Here is a 21,499-nt window from a genome sequence, read left to right on the forward strand (position 1 = left end):
GATGAGTCAAGCCTTCTGGGAATGAGATTGCGGACATATGAAGAGCGCCTGGCATCGCAGAGTGCTCGATTGCAACAACAGGACACACAGATACACCTCTTGACGTCGCTGGTCAACTCTTTCCGCGACTCGATGGAGGATATGAAGGCTTCGCTACGTGAATTGAGGTCCCGTAGTGGCATCTTGCAGACGGAGTCACTCTCAAGAAGTAGCCTTGTTGAGGCCACTCATGCGCCAGGCACCGGGACAACACACGCTCATTCCGGCAGCGGAGAGGTTGAACAGCTGCGGGCTGAGAATGCGAGAATGAAAGCGAGGCTTGAAGGTATTGCATCAGCTATGGGAGTTGAGCTCGAAAGGCCTGCGCCAGCAGTACTCGACGAACGCCCAAATGGACCATCGCGGAACATACTGGGCAAGCGCAAGCGCTTTGACATTAACGCAGCGTCTGCTTCAATTGTCTCATCAACAAGTGCTCAGAAAAGGAGGATATCTACACTTCCTCCTGCTACGTCGAGGGCAGGTCATTCGGAGGAGGACCGTAATGATGAATTTGAACGGACGAATACAACAGTCTCAGATCCTTTTTTTCAACCTAAGAGTTTGGAGGCGAGGCAGCCCGACGACGAACGACAATCGTTACCGTCCAAGGACCATGTTCTGAAGCCACACAGAGGGGAAATCAATCGTCTTCCTACCGGCGGCCCGAAGGCTTTTGCGGACCTCGATCCTGTTCCGCACTCAAGGAGTCGATTGTCAGTCGCCGAAACCGTCGAATTCAGCGATGACGATCTGGCGGTTGAGTTATACCCGCGCAAAGCGAACAATAATGCGAATCGGGGTCGAGAGCAGACTCAAGACAACCTTGGAAAGGTCCAGCATGATGCTCCGCTTCGTGCTGTGCCACCCAAGCGACCGCGAGGCAGACCAAGGAAAGTAGCCAAAGAGCCTACCGAGACGAATGATCAACAAGGCGTGGCCTCTATATGTGCAGTTACTAAGCCAGTGCGTTCACCGGGCGAAGCAGATGTTGAAGCAGAGAATGGAAAAGGTGTAGATCACCCTGAACAGGACTTGCCTCCAGCAATGGACACTCAGCCCCTTGAAGGAGACGGAACTGGCGTGACAAACGGAGCCAAGAAGGCGCCATCAAACTCAGTGCCAGACACAGAGGACGAGTTGGCATCAAGTGCAGAACAAGTAATTGGAACGACACCCTCGGCCACTGCAGGAAAGGCTGATGAGCTCGAGACTCCGTCGACAAGCGAGGCGAGCAAGACCAACCGAAAGCAACGAATGGAGGAGATTTTGCGAAGGGATCAACTCGCGAAGGAGGCCATGGAGCTGGACGATTAAGGCTTACATGCTGTTCTTTTGAGTGGCAATTGAGCAAGAGAGTGATTATACAATGTATAGAACACAACTGTTCAGCACGCAACAGCCAGTTTCTACTGACTCCTGCGCTGCCCCGCTGGCCTTGTTGCATCCTACGAATCTCCCCAGGGAGGGTGAGTGTCCTCCGCTCGCATTTAGCCGGGGACGTGGTTGCATCCGATGAATGCGTTTGATTCGCTTGAGGAGTGATGCTCGCCTATCTAAGGTACATTGTAAGGATCATCGTATTGTGCGGTCGCAGCGGCGCCGGCAGCCCCAGTGGAAGTGATAAACGGGTCAGGGTGGTATTAGAGGCTAGTAAATGTAGCGCGGGACGCGGAAGGCTGTGCCTGCAGGCGGCCGCCACGCCCCGATCGGCCGGCAGAAGTTCAGCCTAACAGACACGCCCGGGTGGCATTTTGACAGCCTCCAGGCGTCGCTAAATTGCCGAGTTGTGCCTACTGTGGGTGCGACCCAGGGATCCTGAGCCTGAAGATTTGTTTGGCTTCTGGCTGCATTCAAGGGTTCGTTGTTGGCGGGGGAATGAAAGCCATCGCCGGCCGCGGTTAATCTCGACTTCGCCCTCGACCTCGTCGACTCTTCACGTTCCTTGTCGCAGCCTTTTTCTTTTGCTCAGCTTTGGTTTCTGTTGTTTGGTGGCTGTATTGACATTTTTCCTGGTGAAGAATATCGTCTGCTGCAGTGCCTGGTTCCGCTACCCGCAGCCACCGCCAATCTGGTACGTACAGCCTCGTGGACGCCTGCAATTTGGAGGTATCAATCGCTGACGGCTGGCTAGCAGGCAAATCTATTTCCGTATCCTTGACGACGCTCTGTTTCTACGGTACGCTCCTCTCATCGTTTCACCCAAGTAAATGTGTTTGTGCAGGCCTTGTGAATATTTGTGGGAATATCTTGCAGTTGTGTTGGTGCGCGCCGTCATATGACAATGTCAAGAGACTGGATTGTCCTCATGGGCGCCCATATGGTTCAGACACCCCAGAATTGAGATGCAATCCCGTGGCATACGTGTCATGACTGTTGCTATGTGTCCAAGGAAGTTTGGTCGTAAGGCTGACTCACGGTATACAGAACAAATCTGTTCCTTCCACATAAGGCTGTATACGGTCACAAGGTACGTACTCTCCAGGTCATATGAGCGTAATGCCGTGCCGGAGCAGCCTGTCTAGCCGTGGGCAGCATATACCAACCTTCGACATACGAGCCTTGCATGGACAATACCTTCCTGTACCTTGCATTGAGCTGTTTAATTAAAATGGATCTCGCTGACCGTGATGAAGACGCCGATTGTGGTTTGGGCAATGGATGTCTACAATCGAGTGACTCAGGAAAGACTGCATTGACCCCTGAGGGCTACTACGACAGTCGGCTGGGTGATTTGGCACCATTCGTTCCGGTCAGTAAATCTTCTGGCTGGTTCGGATGAAGCATTGTTGACAGTGGCCCAGCGAAGTGTACTTGTTGAAGAAGATCTCGCCAGATCGCTATATATCAATGCCAATGAGTCTTGGGAAACCGTCGAGACCGTGATCATGGACGAATCGTCGCAGCCCACTCAACCGGCGACACAGCCGGTCGACAATCCACGTCGGTTCAAGAACCTTTCCAATGTCTCCGAAGCCGACGCGGCAGATGTAATTTGCCTACTTCATCCCACCTCTCCAGCCGCTTTCAAAGCGATCAAAGCCAACCTCCTTTTCGCCCGAACACACATCCTCCAGAATGAAGGCCTCGAAGGATTGAGTGAGGAAGCCGTATTGATGACTGAAGATTTCGAGCAACCGCGTGATATCGCGCTTCGAATATCCTCTCCAGTGAAGAACCCCAAAGATGGATTTCGGTTTGGGCGGACTAGCGCCCTGAGCGATGTGCTTCTCACGCCTTATGAAAACGACAGTTTGGTGAGCAAAGTACATTTCAGGATCTTCGTCAACAGGCAGGGGAGCCTAATGCTTCAGGACATGTCCACCAACGGCACCATCGTGGATGATACTCACATTTGCCACAGGAATCGGCGTGGCCAGACGACGCTCAAGCCTGCTACGATAGTCCTTAGGCATGGATCCATTATTGCAGTCGTCAGTGGCTGGGAAAGACAAGAAGTCAAACTGATGGTCAGGATACCTGCCCGTGGAGACATGGAGGAAGCCTATGACCAGAACCTGAAAAAGTATCTGGCAGCTCGAGGGGAGATTGCTCAATTTTCCTCCATGCGAGAAAGCTCGTATGGAAACCATTGGAACGGAGGCAGCCTATACAATTTTACGGGCATGCTAGGCAAGGGAGCATTCGCGACGGTCTACCGGGTGCAGACGAAGAAAGAAGGAGACCTGTATGCTGCCAAAGAGCTCGATAAACGTCGATTCATCAAGAACGGAGTGCTGGACATGAAGTTCGACAGCGAATTGAACATTATGAAGCATCTCAAGCACCCGAATATCGTCAACTACGTGGATTGCCAGACATATTCTCACTGGATATACATTCTTATGGAATTTGTCCCGCACGGGGAGCTGTCACAGGAACTACGCAGACTTGGAAAAATCCCCGAGTCTGATGCTCAACAGATTACCAAACAAATATTGCATGCCTTGGATTATTTACATCGGCGCAACATCACGCATCGAGATATCAAACCGGACAATATTTTAATTGCGTCGCGGTCGCCTCTGATTGTCAAGCTGTCGGATTTCGGGCTTTCAAAGTGCGTCACGGACCAGGAGACGTTCCTCAAGACATTCTGCGGGACACTACTGTACTGCGCCCCAGAAGTATATCCTGATTATCCCACTTATGCGCAAGGGTCGACAACGAAGCGTCGCCGCCTAGGCGAGCCTATGACGAGACCAAAGCCATCGCCGTACGACCAGTCGGTAGACATGTGGTCGTTCGGCGCGGTCATATTTCACATGCTCTGCGGAAAGCCTCCTATTACTGGTAGAGGAGATGACCGTGGTGCCCAAATGTTGAACAACATCATGACAAAGGACGTCGACTTTGAACCACTGAGATATATCGGTGTCTCGGAGGAGGCCATTGACTTTATTTCCGGCCTTCTGAACAGGAATCCCGCCTTGCGACCTAAAGAAGCCGAGTGTCTGAGACACCCATGGCTGCGCGACGTACCGGATAATTGCAACTACGACGATGTTGAACCAGTCAGCTCTCCCGTAGCTCGCCACCTTGATATGGTCGATGAGGCCGATGAAGACGTCCTCGACGATGAAGAGTTGATCCACAACCTAAATCAACTGACTCAACCGCCTTCATCAAACCCGACTCCTGATCGTCCCACAAAGAGGCCAAGAACCGAAGTAGAAAATATAGAACCGGCACCGTCGTCAGGAGACGTGCACTACCCGACTCTACCAGAATCTGGCGAGAGTTTCCTTCCATTACCAACTGGCGCACCCGCTCAGCGGCTTTTTGGGGAAATATCCCAGTCTGTGCTGCGAAGCTCGGGCGTCTTTGGCGGCGAACTCGCTGCGCCTGCATGTGCCGATGTCTATGATATCCGCAACCGGGTGGAGCAGATCAGCGTCAATGACTTTGCTTCAGTGCAACAACCGGAGGAAGAGAGTGCAGACAACTCAGGGCAGCCTCTTCATTACCCTCGAGTACTTGATGTGCCACAAGGGCCAGCAGGATCCGCCGAAAGCCTGCTTGGTGCGGAACAACAAATCGGCCAGCTCAATATGGCTTCTCCTGAACCCGATGTGTCGGATGCTGCTACTCCCGAAACGGGTAATCCAGTGACGCCGCAGACACGTGAAATATCACCGTCTGAGACGAGCACACGCGACAACGACGCTGATACCGAAGTCGCCGCCACCACTCGAGTCAGTGAAGAACGAGAACGAGAACCAGTCTTCACACGTCAAATAGACTTTGGCTTGATATCGGATCCTGCTCAATTTGAAGTAGAGGTTGAAAAGCGCAATGCGTCCAGGGCGGCGAAAATGGCCAAAGCCGAGACTTTTCATGGAACTCTCAACGGCAACAAAGCTCGGGTACCTTCTGTTGAGCTCGCAGTCACCATTGACGCCAGAACCGGACATGAAGTGCCGCACGAACATTCTACTACTGACCAGTTTACCCATGGGACACTGCGCAGTCTCTCCGGAGCCGGTACTAGTATCAGTCCTTTCGTCCGCCCGCCACGACGGTTCGGGAAACTAACCAGTCTACCGGGCTCATATACCAACGTCACAATCAATCTCGAGCAACGCCTTACTTCATGGGGCCGCGGAGTCGACTGTACAATACAGCATCCGGACGTCAAGGATACCCGGATTCCAAAATATGCAATGAAAATCACATTCTGGGCGCCCGGCATGGAATCCCACGTTGAGCAAGGCGGCGACTGGACGACCTTGCCGGCAATCCGAACGGTGCTGTCCACGTCCGCCAGCGGATGCATTTGGATCAATGGGAGGGCGTTGCGCAAGGAATCTCGTAATGGCGAAGCTGCCCTGTTTGGAAAGTTGTATACTGGCGATATCATTACCATTTACGACGACGGGAAAGGGAAGTACCTGAAATTTCGCGTCGAGATCACTTTTGGCGATAGCGCGAGACAGCGGCCGAAAACGGAGCCTGCATTTGTCGTCCAGGAGGAGCGGTATCATCATCGGCGTATGAAGGAGCGCGAAAGCATGAGGATCAGCAAGACTGAAAGCGGTGCAGAGGCAACAGTCGCGGCAGCAGCATCAGCAGCATCACCAGCAGCAGTATCTGCTGGCGTCGCCGCTGTCCCGACCGTCCGGGTGGAAGCTGAATGATTGGAATTGATTGAACTGAACGAATGAATGTACGGAATGAAACTTGAAGGGCCTCGCTTGTGCATACTATCTAGCAAGATGATTGTATGGAATCTTGATTATTTTGTGCTCGCGGATTCGACTTGGAGTCAGTGTGTGTTGTGTTGCACTGCCGGTATGGTATTGGGTTTGGGGAACGTTGGTTTTCTCCCCTGCTACGGGTCTGCTGGTACATAGGCGTTGTACACCTTATAGGATCAAAGATGGAAAGAAGGCCCAATGAAAGAATACTAGCCAGAACGTGGCTGCGTGTGTACCCACAAATATCTGTCTCGACTACTGCGGCTGGAAAGGCGACTGGAAAGGTACCAGGACCTAGTAGGGCTTCGGGGCACTGCCGTCCGTATAGGGCTTTCTTCAGGTTACAGACTCGTCCGGTGCCCATCTCTAGAGCTCTTTCGTCATTCAATGTAGACGCAACGTCTCTTATCCTCTTGATTTGCAGGCCAAGTGAATATCCTGTTACTCGATTTGGGGGTTGTCTAATGCTGCTCGCTTGAAGAGAATATCTGTACACCGTTGAGCATACAGTACCACAGAGGAGAACGCTTTCCAAGTCTTTAGGGTCAAAATGGTGATTGAATTGGATCGACACTAGACTGAAATCGAAAGATCGATTTAATTGCCTCCTTGCATGTCTGGTACTGTGCCTATTGTTCCGAGACTGAAAAGCGAAGCTGCAGATGAATGAATCCCAGTCTGTGTAACCGTAACATCCATTTAGTATTGCAAGGCGTGATACGTCCAGGGTCAAATACTGTAGTAGTAGTCGGCCAGTAGTTATTAGTAGCACAAGTGGCACTGGCACGGGTCATGCATGCAAGTGTGCACGCATGATAGTATGACGGACGGATCGTGGAACAGAAAGGCCCGTCAGCTTCGTGTGGGACAGCTGACAGAAAGTTGAACTCGAGTCCAAAAAGTACCTACCGGAGAGAACAGCGGTGTTCCTGCATCTTCTTTTGCGCCGACTGAAGAAGAGTGTTTTGCGATCCTGTAGATGGTGATGACCATTATTGACCACGGTTTCCAATGCGGCTGCTGGCTGGTGGCCGCTACTGCAATGCAGCGCAGGTTTACCTGACTGATTGCTGGCGATAAGCCAGCGCCATGGCCTGATAGATAAGCTTGCATAGGTAGGTACAACAGTACAGCCTGAGGTGCAGTAGTAGACAATTTTTTAAAAATTTTGAATTTTTTGCTTGTCGTCCTAGCAGTGATTCAAAAGCAAATTGATCTCCGAGCCGTACCTGAGGTATCGACCCGATCGGATGGGCCCTTACTCTTTCAAGGATATGATGTGCAGGGGCAGGAAGGAAAGTTTGGTTCCACATCGCCTGGCGGACAGGGATAGTACAGTCAAAGTAGACTCCAAGTTAAAACCATTCGTGCCTTTTCATTATTATTATTATTGTAGGAGTGGAGTGGCAGCTGATTCGACGACACAACTGCAGGATGTATGTAAGACGAAGCGGGAGTCTTTCGGATGCAGTTGCGGTGGTGGAGTCAGAGAAGATTAGCTAACGTGGTGGTAGCAAGAGGAGGAGTATGTTCTTTTCTTTCTTCCACTCTGTCATGAGGCGACGGAGAAAAACTGCTCGGTGTAAGGGACGGGCATATTATTGAAACCGGGATTCGAAAGACCCCAGTCATTGTTATCTGACATGGTCGAGGAATAAACCGTAGGTAGTCTGATAGATTACCATTGACAAGGTACACCGGCAGTAGTTGCTTCTCTGTCGGAACATGGTGGTCGAGACAGACGGTAGCAGGCAACAATAAAATGCGGACGGGCCCGGAAGATAGCGGCGTCAGTCTTGAAACCAGTTAGAGCAGACGGCTCAAGCGTGCCGCCGGTGACATTTTTATTCTTTTTTAAGAACCCAGCTGAAGTGAGCCGCGCTTGTCATCGACGTAGTGCCGTTTGGGTCTCCTCACGAGGTAGACAGTGCGTGGTGGTGATGAGACAAAGAGCGACGTGGCAGACGAGCAAGAAAAACAGATGTAGTTGGGAGAGATGGATTCATCGAGGACAGTCGATTTGGAAATTCACATTCAGATACACATTTATGCGGCCGTTTGTGTTCTGATCTCGACTGCAAGATGGCTTGTGTCGCCTGCGGCCATCCTGGACTGGCCGGTCCAACAGCGGGTGACGAACCGGGCTGGGCGAAGAGTCGATAAGAGCAGTTGGTAAGGATATAGTCGTAAATGCCGTAAACAGGATGGAATGATAGATCAGTAGCAGGACGAGTAAGAGCCCAAGGTAAACCTCGATTGCCTCCAGGCATTTTATTGTGAGTTGGACTGTATCTGCAGCTGCGCTGCGCTGTGATGCTCCGACATGATGTGAGCGCAGTTCAAGTTTACCTGTAAATTAATTTGCGGCCAACTTGAACACCACCAGCACCGCAACTGAATTGGAATTCCAACATTGCACCATCAAACCCACACTCTCTTTACACCCTCACACTCGCGTCACTTCAAACTCAGTCTCTTTCTTATGCACGACAGCACTGGCTTCTAAATGCAGCCGTCGCATGTCCCACCTGGTCCTGTTTTGTCTTCCTGTCCTTTCCTCCCCTAACCCATGGTCGAATGACCGCCTCGACCATCCGCCCAGCTGAATTGTATCCTTGACCACCTGGCGATAGGATACCAACGAGATCGGTTTACTGTCCTCCTAAGATCCCGATTCTCAGATGGATATCTGATCCAGTGACACAGTTGTGCGAGTCGTGTCCGATCAGATCATATGGTCCTTTCAGTTGACGACTCTCCCTTTCCGATCCGAACACCAAGCCCCTCTCCAACTACCTCCCACTCTTGACATTCAGTCATGTCGCGGACGTCCTCACCACTGCCTAATGGATGGATGGCACCTGGCAGTGCACATGGCGCCGGTGCAACAACCCCCAATGGCTTGTACGCAGGCACAAACCTCTACAGCAACAACGACGACCAGTGGGCCGCAGCCAAAGCCCGAAGTGCCCAAGTCCGAGGCTATCCCAGTATCCAGACCAAGAATGAAGGTTTCTTCCAGCGCTCCAAGCGGAAGATCTCGTCCACCCTGCCCGTTTTCAGTCCTTACACCCCCCTATCGGCGACTTGGAAAGATCCGGAGAAGTTGGGTCGAAGCAGGTGGTATCCAAGAGGTGGAGGCACTTTGTCCAGGATCAAAACGTTTGTTGGCAATGTCTTGCGGAAGTTCAAGTTCTTGTTCATAATACTGTCCATTGTGACTTTGACAACCGTGATAATGTCAACGACGAGTAGGTTGGCCAAACACAATTCTGAATCACGGTGACTGACTGCCGCGCAGGTGTTTTGGGTAGTATCCGGGGCAACTCCCATCTCGGCGGCGGAAGCAAGTTTGTCATTGTTCTGGGTGCCAACGAAGGAGGTGGCGTCATGGAGTGGAAGGGACCCCGAGAATGGGCCATCGAACGCGACAGTATCAAGAACAAGAAGAAATACGTCGAGCGATGGGGCTATCAACTCGAAATCACCGATATGAGCACCAAGAAAAGATACGCCCATGAATGGAGAGAAAGTTGGGAGAAAGTCGACCTGATGCGCAGCGCTATGGCTAGGTACCCTAATGCTGAATGGTAGACAAACGCCCGTTCTATTCTGTTCAAGTTTGACCGGTCACTGACATCCAAGGCAGGTTCTGGTGGCTTGACTTGAACACCTTCATCATGGAACCGTCGGTGTCCCTCCAATCGCATATCTTCAACCATCTCGACAAAACCGTCTACCGCGACATCAACGTGTACAATCCGCTTAATATCAGCCATCCTCCGACATCAAAGTTTCTCGATCCAGTGGCCCGCTCGCCGACGGGCGATAACCGAACCTCTTCCATCGACATTATCATCCCGCAGGATTGCGGTGGTTTCAACCTAGGATCTTTCTTCTTACGTCGCTCACCTTTCACCGACCGCCTGCTCGACATGTGGTGGGACCCGGTCCTGTATGAACAGAAACACATGGAGTGGGAGCACAAGGAACAAGATGCTCTGGAGCATTTGTACGCCTCTCAGCCGTACATGAGAACACATTTTGCCTTTATTGAACAGCGCAAAATCAATTCCTTCCCTCCTGGGGCATGTGCTGTGGAACCCAAAGAAGGGCAGCAGGTCGAAGAAGGAAAGCCCCTGCTTGACCCACGCTTCCATTACCGTGAAGAAGATCGCGATTTTGTCGTCAACATGGCCGGCTGTGAGTGGGGTCGAGACTGTTGGGCCGAGATGTACATGTATCGGGAGCTCAGCAATAAATTGAATCGATCCGCCTGGGAGAAGTTCAAGGACTCTCTCGGTAGCGCCTGGTCAAGAGTCAAAGGGTCGTTTCCCAGAGGGCCCAAGCAAGAATCTGCGGGATGAGACGGAGAAAGGTTGAATTCCAGATTCGAATTCTACTTTCGCACTTTTTGAAGTGTTGAGCCCAGCAAAACAGAGGCTTTCAATCCACCTCAGCTATGAGAAGACATTGCCCATGGGTATGTCGCAGAGATGTCCGAGTTATTCAATTGCTAGAAAGAAGAGCAAACATAGCACCGAACATAAGAGCGGACACGAGCTGAGTCGACCAGATCTGAGCTGAACAGAGGACAGCGCGCCGCCTGTGGAACTGCATATGAGATGGCAGAGAGGTTTTTCCACTGAAAACAATTCACGCATTTTCCAGCATAGCAAGCCAACGAGTTTTGTACACAACGATTCACGTTCAGCATCAGCCTGGCGCTGGAGTTCTTTGGCGTTGACGCTTGAGGGGAGGAGGTTTGACGATGGATTTGCCGGCTTATCAGAGCAGATCAGATCGGGCCCGGCCAAGTCGGGTAGGATCGAATCAATGTTCCCAGGGCGGTTAGAGTGCAGAGCACTGCAGCGCAATGATGTGGCCATCATTGCCTGAAGACTGAGAAGAAGAATCAAAATTCGAAACTGTCACATCACACATTTCGGGACGGGGCAGATCTGTGCCTGTCCCTGTTTCTTCGTTTTCTTTCTTTTGTCCCTTGCCCCTTGAAGTTATACCTTTCGCCCACTATTTCCGGTTCATCACGCTGTATCATTATTGCTAGATGTCAGAATCAGCTCCTCACAGGTGCATGTACGTATCCGAGGACGCCCAGTGTCAATCGGCTGATATTGGGACGGAAGACAGAACAGAAGAGGGTATGAGCATGTGTGTAAGCTTGGAAAGACGAAACGATATGGTTCCCTCTCTGAGAGAATGTGGAGTGGTTGAAAAATGTTGGGTGTTCAGTTCTGCAGATCATCCTATCCTTCTATCTACCTAGTACCCGTCGTATACCCGTATAACCCCAGCCTCAGCCTTGTGCCCCCCTTTTCGGCAAAGTTGCCGTCACATTATTATACCTTTGCACCCGTCCCATCGTATCTCTGTCTCCCCCTTTCTCACCCTTGTCTATTCTTAATTCATTTCCATTCTGTTCCCGTCAAATCAGCCTTGCTCTGTCTGTTGTTGGAAAAAGGCCCCTCATTCTACCTTCTCCCTAGCCCAGCCTCTTTCGCCCTGTGTTTCTGTCTGCTGTCGTCCCCAGTTTCCCAATTTTCCAGCCCTATCCTCGACGATGTCGTTTGATGAATAGCGAAAGACTCGGTCAGTGTCATTGGTAATTACCCTCTTCTCCCCTCTCTTCCTTATACTTTGCAAACGAGTGGAAATATACCCGAAAAAGAACGTGCGTGCTCTTTTTTCCTTCCTCTCCCTTTCTCTCCCCGTCAGCCCTGGGGACCCCCATCGCCTCGCTGAGCCTCTGTGCTTATCATTGTCGAACCTGGAGATAGATGGTCTCCTGGTTGCCGCAGTTGTGATGCTGCTGTCGCTGCTGTTGTCGCCGTTGCTGATGCTGCTGATACAGCTTCCATTGTTATGTTTGTCCTTCCGCTGTTCCGTTTATTCTAGCTTCTCTTCGTCATGCTCAACAGACATGCTTCAATCTCCCTGATCAACCGACCAGTCGTCTCTTTGACCCGATTCTCGAGGGCGAGTAACATGGTGAATGCGTCATTGACATGATCAGCGCGCGATTCGCCGACCCGTCGGTTCAAATCAGATAGATTCGTCTTGAGGACCATCAACAGAGCGATGACGATGGTGACGAGTTGTTGTTGTTCATGTCCTGTGACGAAACCAGAGGTGCTGACACTGGTAGTGGCGCTGCTGCTGACCGATACTGCATCTGACTCTGACTCTGCCTCAGCGTCTGTCTCGGTGCCATCCAAACTCAGATTTCCCAATTTTTTGTTGAGCCTAGAAATGAGCTGCTCCACGTTGAGGTCATTCGTTTTCGTGTTGGTGTCGGATATCGTCTCCATTTCCTGTTTCAACCTATTCACTTCTTCTCTAGCCGCATCTCGCTCACGATTCGCATCATTCAACTTCTTTTTCAAACTACTAACGCCAGATTGCTCGAGTTGCTTCTTGAGACTGATGTTTTCGGTCTTGAGATTCGCTGCCTTCTTCTTCCCCTTTTCAAGTTCGGTCTGGAGGGTTTCTGTGGCGGTCTTTGCATTCTCAACTCCTGTGGTCAAGGACTCGATTTCTTGCTCTTGGTCTGCGAGTTGGTCGATGGCAATCTCGAGTTTGCGCTCGACGTGTTGAGCATATGATTCTGATGCGGTACACATTTCACTGAGGTTGGCGAGGTCATGGAGCATCTGTGAGTAGATGCAATCGTTGCCGTTGTTGCCGATTTCTTCGCTGTCGCTCATGTCGGAGCCGTATTCGCCGATTAATGAGGATGGAGATGAGGGTGTGCTGCCAGTGCTGGTGCCAGATTCACTGAAATCATGATACTCAGCAGAGCTGCTGTCGTCGCTGTTGCTGTCATCGCCATGGTTTTGGTTCATGTCATTGTTCGTCTCTGGGCACTCCGGAGATAAGTCGCTGGCGCTGCTGAGTGAGAGAGTATCGGTATCGGTGCCGCTTATGTCGTTCAATTGCTCCATTGTCGGTCCTGGTCTCGACGAGCAGCTTTTATTCATCCCCATGAATCTCGAAAGCATGTTGAGCAGTGAAACTTAATTTTCCCCAGGTTATTGACTGGCTGACTGACTCGCCGACGATTTATTACTCAAGGCTCTCCGCTAGAGTCGACCAGCGACACAAAGGGACGGGATCAAGACCGTACGCTCAGGCCGGCTGAGCTCTTGGAGAATATGTTCAATCAATCTTGTTCAAAAGGGGTGATTTTGACAATTCAAGCCGCGAGGAATTTGGAAGGAGTTATGCTCGGACTGAGAGTTGTTGTTGTTGTTGTTGTTTGTGTTCCTTCTCTCGACGACGGGGTGTTCGCGATGGGGGTATATATATGTAAATAGAATAGATGGACCGATAGACAGACCCGAAAGGCAGGTAGGCACGCAGTAGTTGTGAATCCGTTTGTGTCTCTGTATCTGACTCGCTGGCTGAGGTGCCTATTGCCTCGAATGATGTCGATTCATGTCGCCTGGCCTGCGAACGTCAAGAAGCAGCGGTCTCGATCACAATGTCTCGTCTCATCTCATCTCTTCGCTTTGTCGTCTTTCTCTCTTTCAGATTCATTCTGAATGCCATTGCCGACATTGTTCTGGAATTTGGGTACGCAGTCCCACAGACAGTGCCAAACACACTGATGATTCACGTCTAGTCTGGCCCGCTGCCATTATCACCGCTAGAAGACTAGTAGAAGTGATCATAATCACTGTTTCCACCTTGTCTGGCCGAGATCTGTCTCAGTGTAGTATTGTCTACTCACCTGTCTTGGAATCGAACTGCACCAAGAAGATAGTGAGCAGACAGTGCACTTAAACCACTGCTCTCAGTGCTCTGAGCTCTTTCATGTCTCATCGCACTGCAAATCTCGGTTGAGGCGTCACTGAGATCCTGCCTTAAACCCGCTGCCTGTTTGGCTCTCTGACTTTCGACCACGTGGTTCAAGGTGCCTTGGCTGAAACACGAAGTGAGTACGGTATCATTATCAATCAGATAGGTCTTGATATTCGGAAGAAAAAGCAAGCTCAAGGGAATAATGCAAGCTGGACTAGTAGACCAGACTGCTGATTCCCTACTACCTACCTTACTGTGGACCCACTGGGTTATGGTGGATCTCTCCTAGTTCCTGTTCAGCCTTGTGGTCTTGTCTTTTCAAGCTTTTGCCGTTTATTGGCCATAATCTAGCTTGCGGTGGATGTTCAGAGGTTATACATAGACGAACACTTTGATTACAGCCTCCAAGTCACTACATGTGAGCAATAGAGGAACAGCCTTTCTGGAGAAACGCTTTCATTCTCGGCATTAAGCTTCATCACGCTATCAAGCAAGCTACCTAAACAAATTACATGAGGTGGTACACAAGCACACTGAATTGAATTGACCCGAAGTTGCTTTTGCACCGCGCATTGAAAAAATACTAACAGTAACAGGCTCCCATCCCTCAATTGTCGCTCTGAGCCGTCATGTGTCAATATTGTCACCACGAGCCCCGACGTACAACACCAAGACCCATTGTACCTCGACCACATCCCATGTTTTTCTCCTTATGTCGTTCCGTACACCGGCACATCGAAGATGTCGTTTCTCCAACCACCGCCTCTCTCTTCTCCATCTTGGACAACCTCTTCCGCCCTCATTGCCTCCTCGTGCCAAAGCTTGACCACACTGCCAGGAGTGTAGACCCCCTTGAAGACACCCTTCTTAGGTGCATCAACACCCACTCGAGTGTACACATCAGGGTCTTCTTCAGGCGTTAAACGTGCCATGACGGCCCTGATGAAGGTAAGTACATCCTGAGGATCAGCAATGCGTGTTGCTCGCAGTCGTTCTCGAGCAAACACAAGCTCACGGTTAGCTGCGCGAAGGGCGTTGACAATGTTCTCAGCAATGGCTTTCTCCAAAGAACGGCGGACCAAATGCTTCAAGAAAGGCTTGAATAGCCAGCCGAGCCAAGAGAGTTTGGACTTGCGCAATTTGTAGTCGAGTTTGTGGATGTGCACCTTTACCCCGCGAAGAGTGAGGATCTGTTCAAGCTTCTCCCGCCCAATCTCCAGATCAAGGGTGATGTCAATGCCACGCTCGTCCAGATAGAAACTTGCAATGCCTTCGTCCGCAAAGTGCATCAGACCGGCGTGTCCGCGAATCCAGAACCCAAGGTCTTGTGCGGCGACACTGAGACCGTTGATGGTGATAGACACAAGAGACTGGGCTTTCGAGACGACCTTCTTGGAATGGGCTTTTCGGATTTCCAGGTCGTTCTTGGTGGAGACAGCAAGTCGGTATGGCAGGAATGAAGTCGAGTTGACATTGCGCCCAGGCTCCAGGATAAGGTTCTCGAGGAGAAGATCCATCTCCGGAACAGAAACTTCCACCCGAGGGATTGGGATATATTGTACACTACGGATCAACAATGGAAGGAAGATATGGATAGCATCCGTAATGAGATCCGGGTTGGTGACCTTGTTGGGCGGGGAAATAATATCATAAATACGCCGAGTCGCAATCATCAAGCCATTGATGTCCTTGTCTTCCATCACGGCATTGACAGTGACCTGAGCTTGATGAAGGAATTTGTCGAAGTCGGTGCGGAAGTCAGTGTCATTGCCCAGTTTGGAAGACTTTTCCTTTAGTTCTTCGAGCTTTTTGTCGGCGTTGTCGAAAAACTCTGGGTCAGTGAGCATGCGCTGCACCGTGTTGCCGACGTCGACCATAAAGTTCTCGAACTGTGGGTCGGATTGGGCATGGCTCATGACCTTCTTGAAGTCCTCTTCTAATTGCTTCCACGCTTCCTGATCACCGAAGCTGCTCACAAACTCCCAGAAATTGCGGACAGCCCGGTCCAAAGCTGGATTGGTGTCAATATCATCTTGAGCGGTTGAGATAGCTGCGTCAGCAACGCGGGAGTATGCCACGGCATACCGCTGAATCAACTTTGACAGCGTGGAGACAGAGTCATTGTAGTCTGTGCGCTTTCTCAAGTGCAGGACTGCTTGCTTGATCCGATGAAGCAAGGTCTCGCGCTGGGGCCCGGAAAACTTGTCCTTTGCACTTTCAATGGTATCCTGTCCGACCTTTGCAGCTTGTGAAGCAATGACTTTTGTGGTCTCTTCCGCATTTTGTTCGAGCTCATCCTTGGAGGGCAGCGTTCCTTCATCTGCACCAGGTTTGGACACGGCACTTTGTTCTTGTTCGGAAGGCTCGAGTTGTTTGCCCGTCTCTTCAGCCGCTTCCGACAGGGAGAAGGCAGTATCTGCCAGCACCTGTCGGCCAATGGTAGCGACATCGTTCACAAAGAGTCGGAAATCGGAGTTTGCGAGGAGGAGACTCCCGACCGTACGGAAACTTTGATAGGCAGCCTGGGCTTCAGCTCTGGACTTGGCTTTGGAGGCCGTGTAAGCGATGTCGTTGACGTCCAGGGAAATTCGTGACTTGGTGAGATTCCAGACGAAATCCTGAATCTGATCTTGGCTGTTTTTATGTTGCAATAGCTCTATGAACAGCTTCAACCAGTTTCGACAGTTTCGAATCAAGAGGCGACCAGATTCACTCAAGTCTTTATTGTTCGGGTTAAGGACGTCCGAGGCAAGCAGGGTACGGAGGTTGATGATAGTCTGCTCGTTAGATGGCATGTATCCCTTGGACAGGGCCCTTAGCATCTGGTAAGTATGCAGCTTTTGGTGGATGGCTCTTTCACGTGCTGTGTCATCTTCATAGCGAGGGAGCAGAGGAGCTGTGTCCTCACCACCTCGCTTGCGGCCGAAGCCACAGCATGACGAGAGAAACGACATAGTGAACGGGTTGACGGGAGGGACGCGGCCAGACAAGTACACTAGGTGGCTGTCGATTGTAGTCGAAGACCACAAACTCCCATAGCAATGCTACCTGGTAGCAGCTAGAAAAGGCAGAGAAAGGTTAAAGAGCAAAGAGCAAACAGCATTACAGCTGCAGTGCCGTGCAGTGCCAGTGTCGAGCCAACTTCCCAGCTTCAGAGCCTCGAAACGTCATAATGACTGCCAAGGCTGCAGATGATGGGACGCGGGAGACCGTTTCCGCGCAGTCAAGCTACGTAATCAGTCGAGCCAGTGAAACATGGCACAGCATTTCTTGACTCCACTGCATGTGAAGATGAACATGCGCACGCATCCCTTTTCTGTCAGTTTCGAGGCATCTATTTACATGTAAAGGTGGACGATGACTTGGGTCCAGGCGTTCAATTAGGCACTCTGGTCAGAAAGGGACAATGCCCTTCGCATACACCGCCGCTGCCAAACCCAAGCTCGGCATCAAAGCAGAGCTTGGTGATCGAGTTGAAGATGCAATCGATGACATTCTTGAGGCGTCGTCTCCAACGCTCACGTCGTGATACTCAACATACTGGATGCTAATGGGGTCTTATATAAGGTAAGCAAGGCAGCACGTGAATACCCAAGGTGCGGACTACTTTATTAATTAGCTCGTCAGGGTACTTTTGACTCTGGGGAAGCGAACCGGCCGTTTGTGGGGTTGTATACGATGTACGACCGAAATCTGACTCCCAACGACAACAAACCGGGTGCCTCACCTCAGCGGCCAATCGCCAAACCCCTAGTGTCCCGGACATGGAGTCACGGCCATTTATTACAGGTATACAGCTTGATCTCGTTTCCTCTAACCTCATTTCAATTAGGTCCCTAGCATCTTAATGACGGTTTCGCTATGAGCAGCCGCTGGGTTGTGTTACGCAAGCTGATTTACATAGACTACTAGTAGCGGGAGAGGGACCATTAGAGTCCTTAGGCTTGGTGACAAAAAGATTGGCGGTTTATAGAATGGTATGGGGGTCATAACCCGCCAATCTTTTTGTCACCAAGCCTAATCCCGTCGGCCGGCCGGCAGGTCCAGGCGATGCTTTGAGGCATCTTCTCAAGGCCCAGTCTTTTTTGGGGCGATAGGGATGGCATAGTAATACTCGTAGTCCGTCTAGATTTGCCTCGTGGTGACAGGCGAAGAGCCCCCTTCACTCCACAGAATTGTAAGGTAAGGTCTGTATCAACTATCGAAGCTGCAATCACAAGTCTGCGGTCTCTCCTCCCGTGGTTCCCCACGCACAGTACCTTGATGCTGGCATTCTCCGATCGCCCAGAGCCGGGGGCTGTTTCCTGTTTCCCCAACTTGAGCGTCCCGAAGAGGGCTGACTCATATCCCATCGGACTGGCAATCCGTAGTAGCCGCCTGCGCCCGTACGACCGGCGGAAACAATAATAGCGGTGCCCAACTTAAACTTCAAGTTGGAGCGGGAAATGGAGACCTATCAGGAGCCGATTACGGCTATAACACGAGTCTAACATTGGCTCTCCGAAAACGCCCTGGTGCCACTTATAGAACCACCAGCGGCCAGAACTTGAAGCCCTCCTCAGCTTAACAAGGCCTCCCCGCTGCGCAGCGCAAGCTTAGGGGACCCCTTGCAGGTCTCCGCCTCGCTTGTACATTTAGCCGTGTTTAGGCCTTCCTAAGCCCTCTTAGCGGCGGCTGGCTCCTGCTGTTTAGCTACAGTTCGGCCTCCGCAACGACGAGCAGCCCTGCAGTGTAGCTCAACTCCCATTATTGCATGCATCAGCTCCGAAAACTGCTGCAGGCCATTGGTTGAGGGCTCAGCTCCGACCATCATCTCCTAAAGCGGACGTTTCTCACGAAAAAGAAAAAAGTTGGGTGAGTCAATGGACAATCCAACAACATCTGAGTCCAACAGCACTGCCCTTTCCAACAATACAACAACGTCCACTGCTGACTGCGGATGCGCTCGCTGGTCGCTTATTCTGTCAACTGGGTCTGTGTCGCTGGACAGTCCGTTCCCTTGTCGTATTGTCTACGTTGTAAACTCCGTAAAGTCTCCACTCCGTTGTCGGTGAAAGGCGTCTGTGTGGCTTCTCAACCCTTGTATTGCCCTGATGCACTCCTCGTTTCTGTAGTTCACACCCGGTTTTACCCATAGTGTGACTCTTACTGCGCGTGCCTGCTTTGGTATAGAATTGACCGTTTCTCGTTCGCTACCAAAGAACGCCCACCAGTCCGCCAAGTGCAGTACCAGGCTAGATCCCCATATCGAGGTGCTTGATCCGTGTGCTAGCAGAACCAACCGAACGCATGATAAATCCAAGCGACGTCCCCTCTCCTTCCGAATGCTCTACAAACTCACCAGACGCCCAGGACAGTGGTTCACCCGCATTGTTCAAGTTGTTCAATCCGCAAACATGACTGCCTCTACCGCCAACCGCGAGCCTCTTGTCCATCGCGTCGGCAACCTGGGCGCCGCCTCCTCAGCAACGCAGAACTTGAATGCGCATGCTCCTCACAACCACCGATTAAAGCACAGTCATGCGACCGCTCACGTTCCCAATCGTGCAGCACACTACGACACCTCCCTCTCGATCCCAGTCCGCAAATACCTCCAGACGTACGGTCTGACTCCTCCTCGTGCCGAGAGTTATGAGGTGCAAAAGATGAGATGTCTGGCTCAGCTGGCTTTGAAGACTACCCCCATTGAAAAGTTCTTGTACTTGAGCACGTTAAGATACAATAATGTCCACCTGTTCTACAGATTGTTGACAGATCACTTCACGGAGCTGACTCCGTTGGTCTACACCCCGACCGTGGGCGAAGCATGCCAAAGATGGTCGGAGATCTACCAACAGCCCGAAGGCATGTACTTGAGTTTCGACGACCGTGGTCATCTCTCCAGCATCATCCAGAACTGGCCCCAACCCAATGTGGAGATCACAGTGGTGACAGACGGCTCCCGCATCCTGGGCTTGGGAGACCTCGGCGTAGGTGGCATGGGTATTCCAATCGGCAAGCTTGCTCTGTACACGGGCTGTGCTGGCATTCGCCCGGAGGTCACCCTCCCCCTGACCGTCGACTTGGGTACGAGCAACAAGGAACTCCGGGAAGACCCTCTTTATATGGGTAGTCGCCGGGACAAGGTGACGCCAGAGGAGGAGAAGGAGTTCCTCGATGAGCTCATGGCGGCATTGAAGGAGCGGTGGCCGGACATTGTCATCCAGTTTGAGGATTGGAAGAATCCCTTTCCCTCTCTTGAACGATATCGTCAAGACTACGCCATGTTCAACGACGATATCCAAGGCACCGGAGCCGTCATCATGGGAGGCGTTATTGGTGCCGTCAAACAGTCCGGGGTGGCTCCTAAGGACCATCGTGCCGTCTTCCTGGGCTCAGGGTCCGCTGGTGTGGGCGTGGCCAAACAAATCGTGGAGTATTTCATGCACGAAGGCCTAACGGAAGAAGAGGCGAAATCGTGCTTCTGGCTCGTGGACAGCAAAGGACTTGTCACTCAAGACCGAGGTGACAAGCTTGCCGACCACAAAATCTACTTCTCACGTACCGACAACAATGGACAGCAATTCAAGACTCTGGATGAGGTTATTGAATATGTCAAGCCCACCATCCTCATGGGTTTGAGCACCATCGGAGGAGCTTTCACCCCTGAAATCCTGCAGAAGATGGGCAAATGGAACAATAGACCCATCATTTTCCCGCTTTCCAACCCGTCCTCCAAGTCTGAATGCACCTTTGAGGACGCAATCACTCACACTGATGGACGGGCTCTGTTTGCATCGGGATCACCATTCCAACCCGTCCCCTATAAAGGGAAGATCTACCACCCTGGCCAAGGGAACAACATGTACGTCTTCCCGGGTATTGGACTGGGCACGATTCTTTCCAAGGCAGTCCAAGTGACTCCCAACATGGTCTACGCCTCAGGGGAAGCCCTGCCGACCATGATTACAGAGGAAGAGAAGGAGCTCGCTCTTCTGTATCCATCAATTACCCGCATCCGAGATGTGAGCGCCCGCGTGGCGTTGTATGTCATCCGCGCCGCTCAGAGAGATAATGTCGACAGAATTCACCATCTCCGAGAGATGAGTGATGAGGCTCTGGAAGAGTGGATTAAGGGGAAAATGTACGACCCTCACCAAGAGACCGTGGAGCTTGAGAATGAAGTACGAGAGCTTGTCAACGACTTGACCACCTCGGCGAGGTTGTGAGTGTTGGCCGACAACGTTTCAAACTGCAACGGTTGTGCAGACAAAAATGTATGCGTTGTATGCATTTCTCGCAAACGGCCCGGCCAAAGCTCGTTTATGAGTTTCAGTACATCTTCCAGGCTGGTGCAGCTGCATGCATACACCAAACAATTGTTTCCATGTGTATGTGGCACACCGAATACCCTTTTTAGTGTTTGTAAAATCGAGCGGCTACCAATACCGCAGACATAGGTA

The 21,499-nt window shown here is 51.4% G+C and overlaps 5 protein-coding genes across 5 annotated transcripts; 3 read left to right on the forward strand and 2 right to left on the reverse strand.

The window, feature by feature from the left end:
* Positions 1-2,927: 2,927 nt before the first annotated feature.
* On the forward strand, positions 2,928-6,176 carry HMPREF1120_07698 (Ser/Thr/Tyr protein kinase RAD53; the record flags this gene model as incomplete). The annotated part of the gene is made up of 1 exon (XM_009161928.1): positions 2,928-6,176. One exon carries the CDS (start codon positions 2,928-2,930, stop codon positions 6,174-6,176), a length of 3,249 nt encoding a protein of 1,082 aa, XP_009160176.1.
* A 2,878-nt stretch (positions 6,177-9,054) lies between these two features.
* HMPREF1120_07699 (mannan polymerase II complex MNN10 subunit) lies at positions 9,055-10,603 on the forward strand (the record flags this gene model as incomplete). Its single annotated transcript, XM_009161929.1, has 3 exons — positions 9,055-9,487; positions 9,538-9,826; positions 9,886-10,603. The coding sequence occupies 3 exons, from the start codon at positions 9,055-9,057 to the stop codon at positions 10,601-10,603; spliced, it is 1,440 nt and encodes a 479-aa protein (XP_009160177.1).
* Positions 9,750-14,253, reverse strand: HMPREF1120_07700 (uncharacterized protein). Its single transcript, XM_009161930.1, has one exon. The coding sequence runs from the start codon at positions 13,253-13,255 to the stop codon at positions 12,149-12,151; it is 1,107 nt and encodes a 368-aa protein (XP_009160178.1). The 5' UTR covers positions 13,256-14,253; the 3' UTR covers positions 9,750-12,148.
* A 242-nt stretch (positions 14,254-14,495) lies between these two features.
* Positions 14,496-17,336, reverse strand: HMPREF1120_07701 (uncharacterized protein). The gene has a single exon (XM_009161931.1). The coding sequence runs from the start codon at positions 17,009-17,011 to the stop codon at positions 14,768-14,770; it is 2,244 nt and encodes a 747-aa protein (XP_009160179.1). The 5' UTR covers positions 17,012-17,336; the 3' UTR covers positions 14,496-14,767.
* Positions 17,337-19,453: 2,117 nt separating this feature from the next.
* Positions 19,454-21,265, forward strand: HMPREF1120_07702 (malate dehydrogenase (oxaloacetate-decarboxylating)(NADP+); the record flags this gene model as incomplete). Its single annotated transcript, XM_009161932.1, has 1 exon — positions 19,454-21,265. One exon carries the CDS (start codon positions 19,454-19,456, stop codon positions 21,263-21,265), a length of 1,812 nt encoding a protein of 603 aa, XP_009160180.1.
* Positions 21,266-21,499: the final 234 nt, after the last annotated feature.

Source organism: Exophiala dermatitidis (genome assembly GCF_000230625.1).
Source record: "Exophiala dermatitidis NIH/UT8656 unplaced genomic scaffold supercont1.6, whole genome shotgun sequence".
Taxonomy (NCBI): Eukaryota; Fungi; Ascomycota; class Eurotiomycetes; order Chaetothyriales; family Herpotrichiellaceae; genus Exophiala; species Exophiala dermatitidis.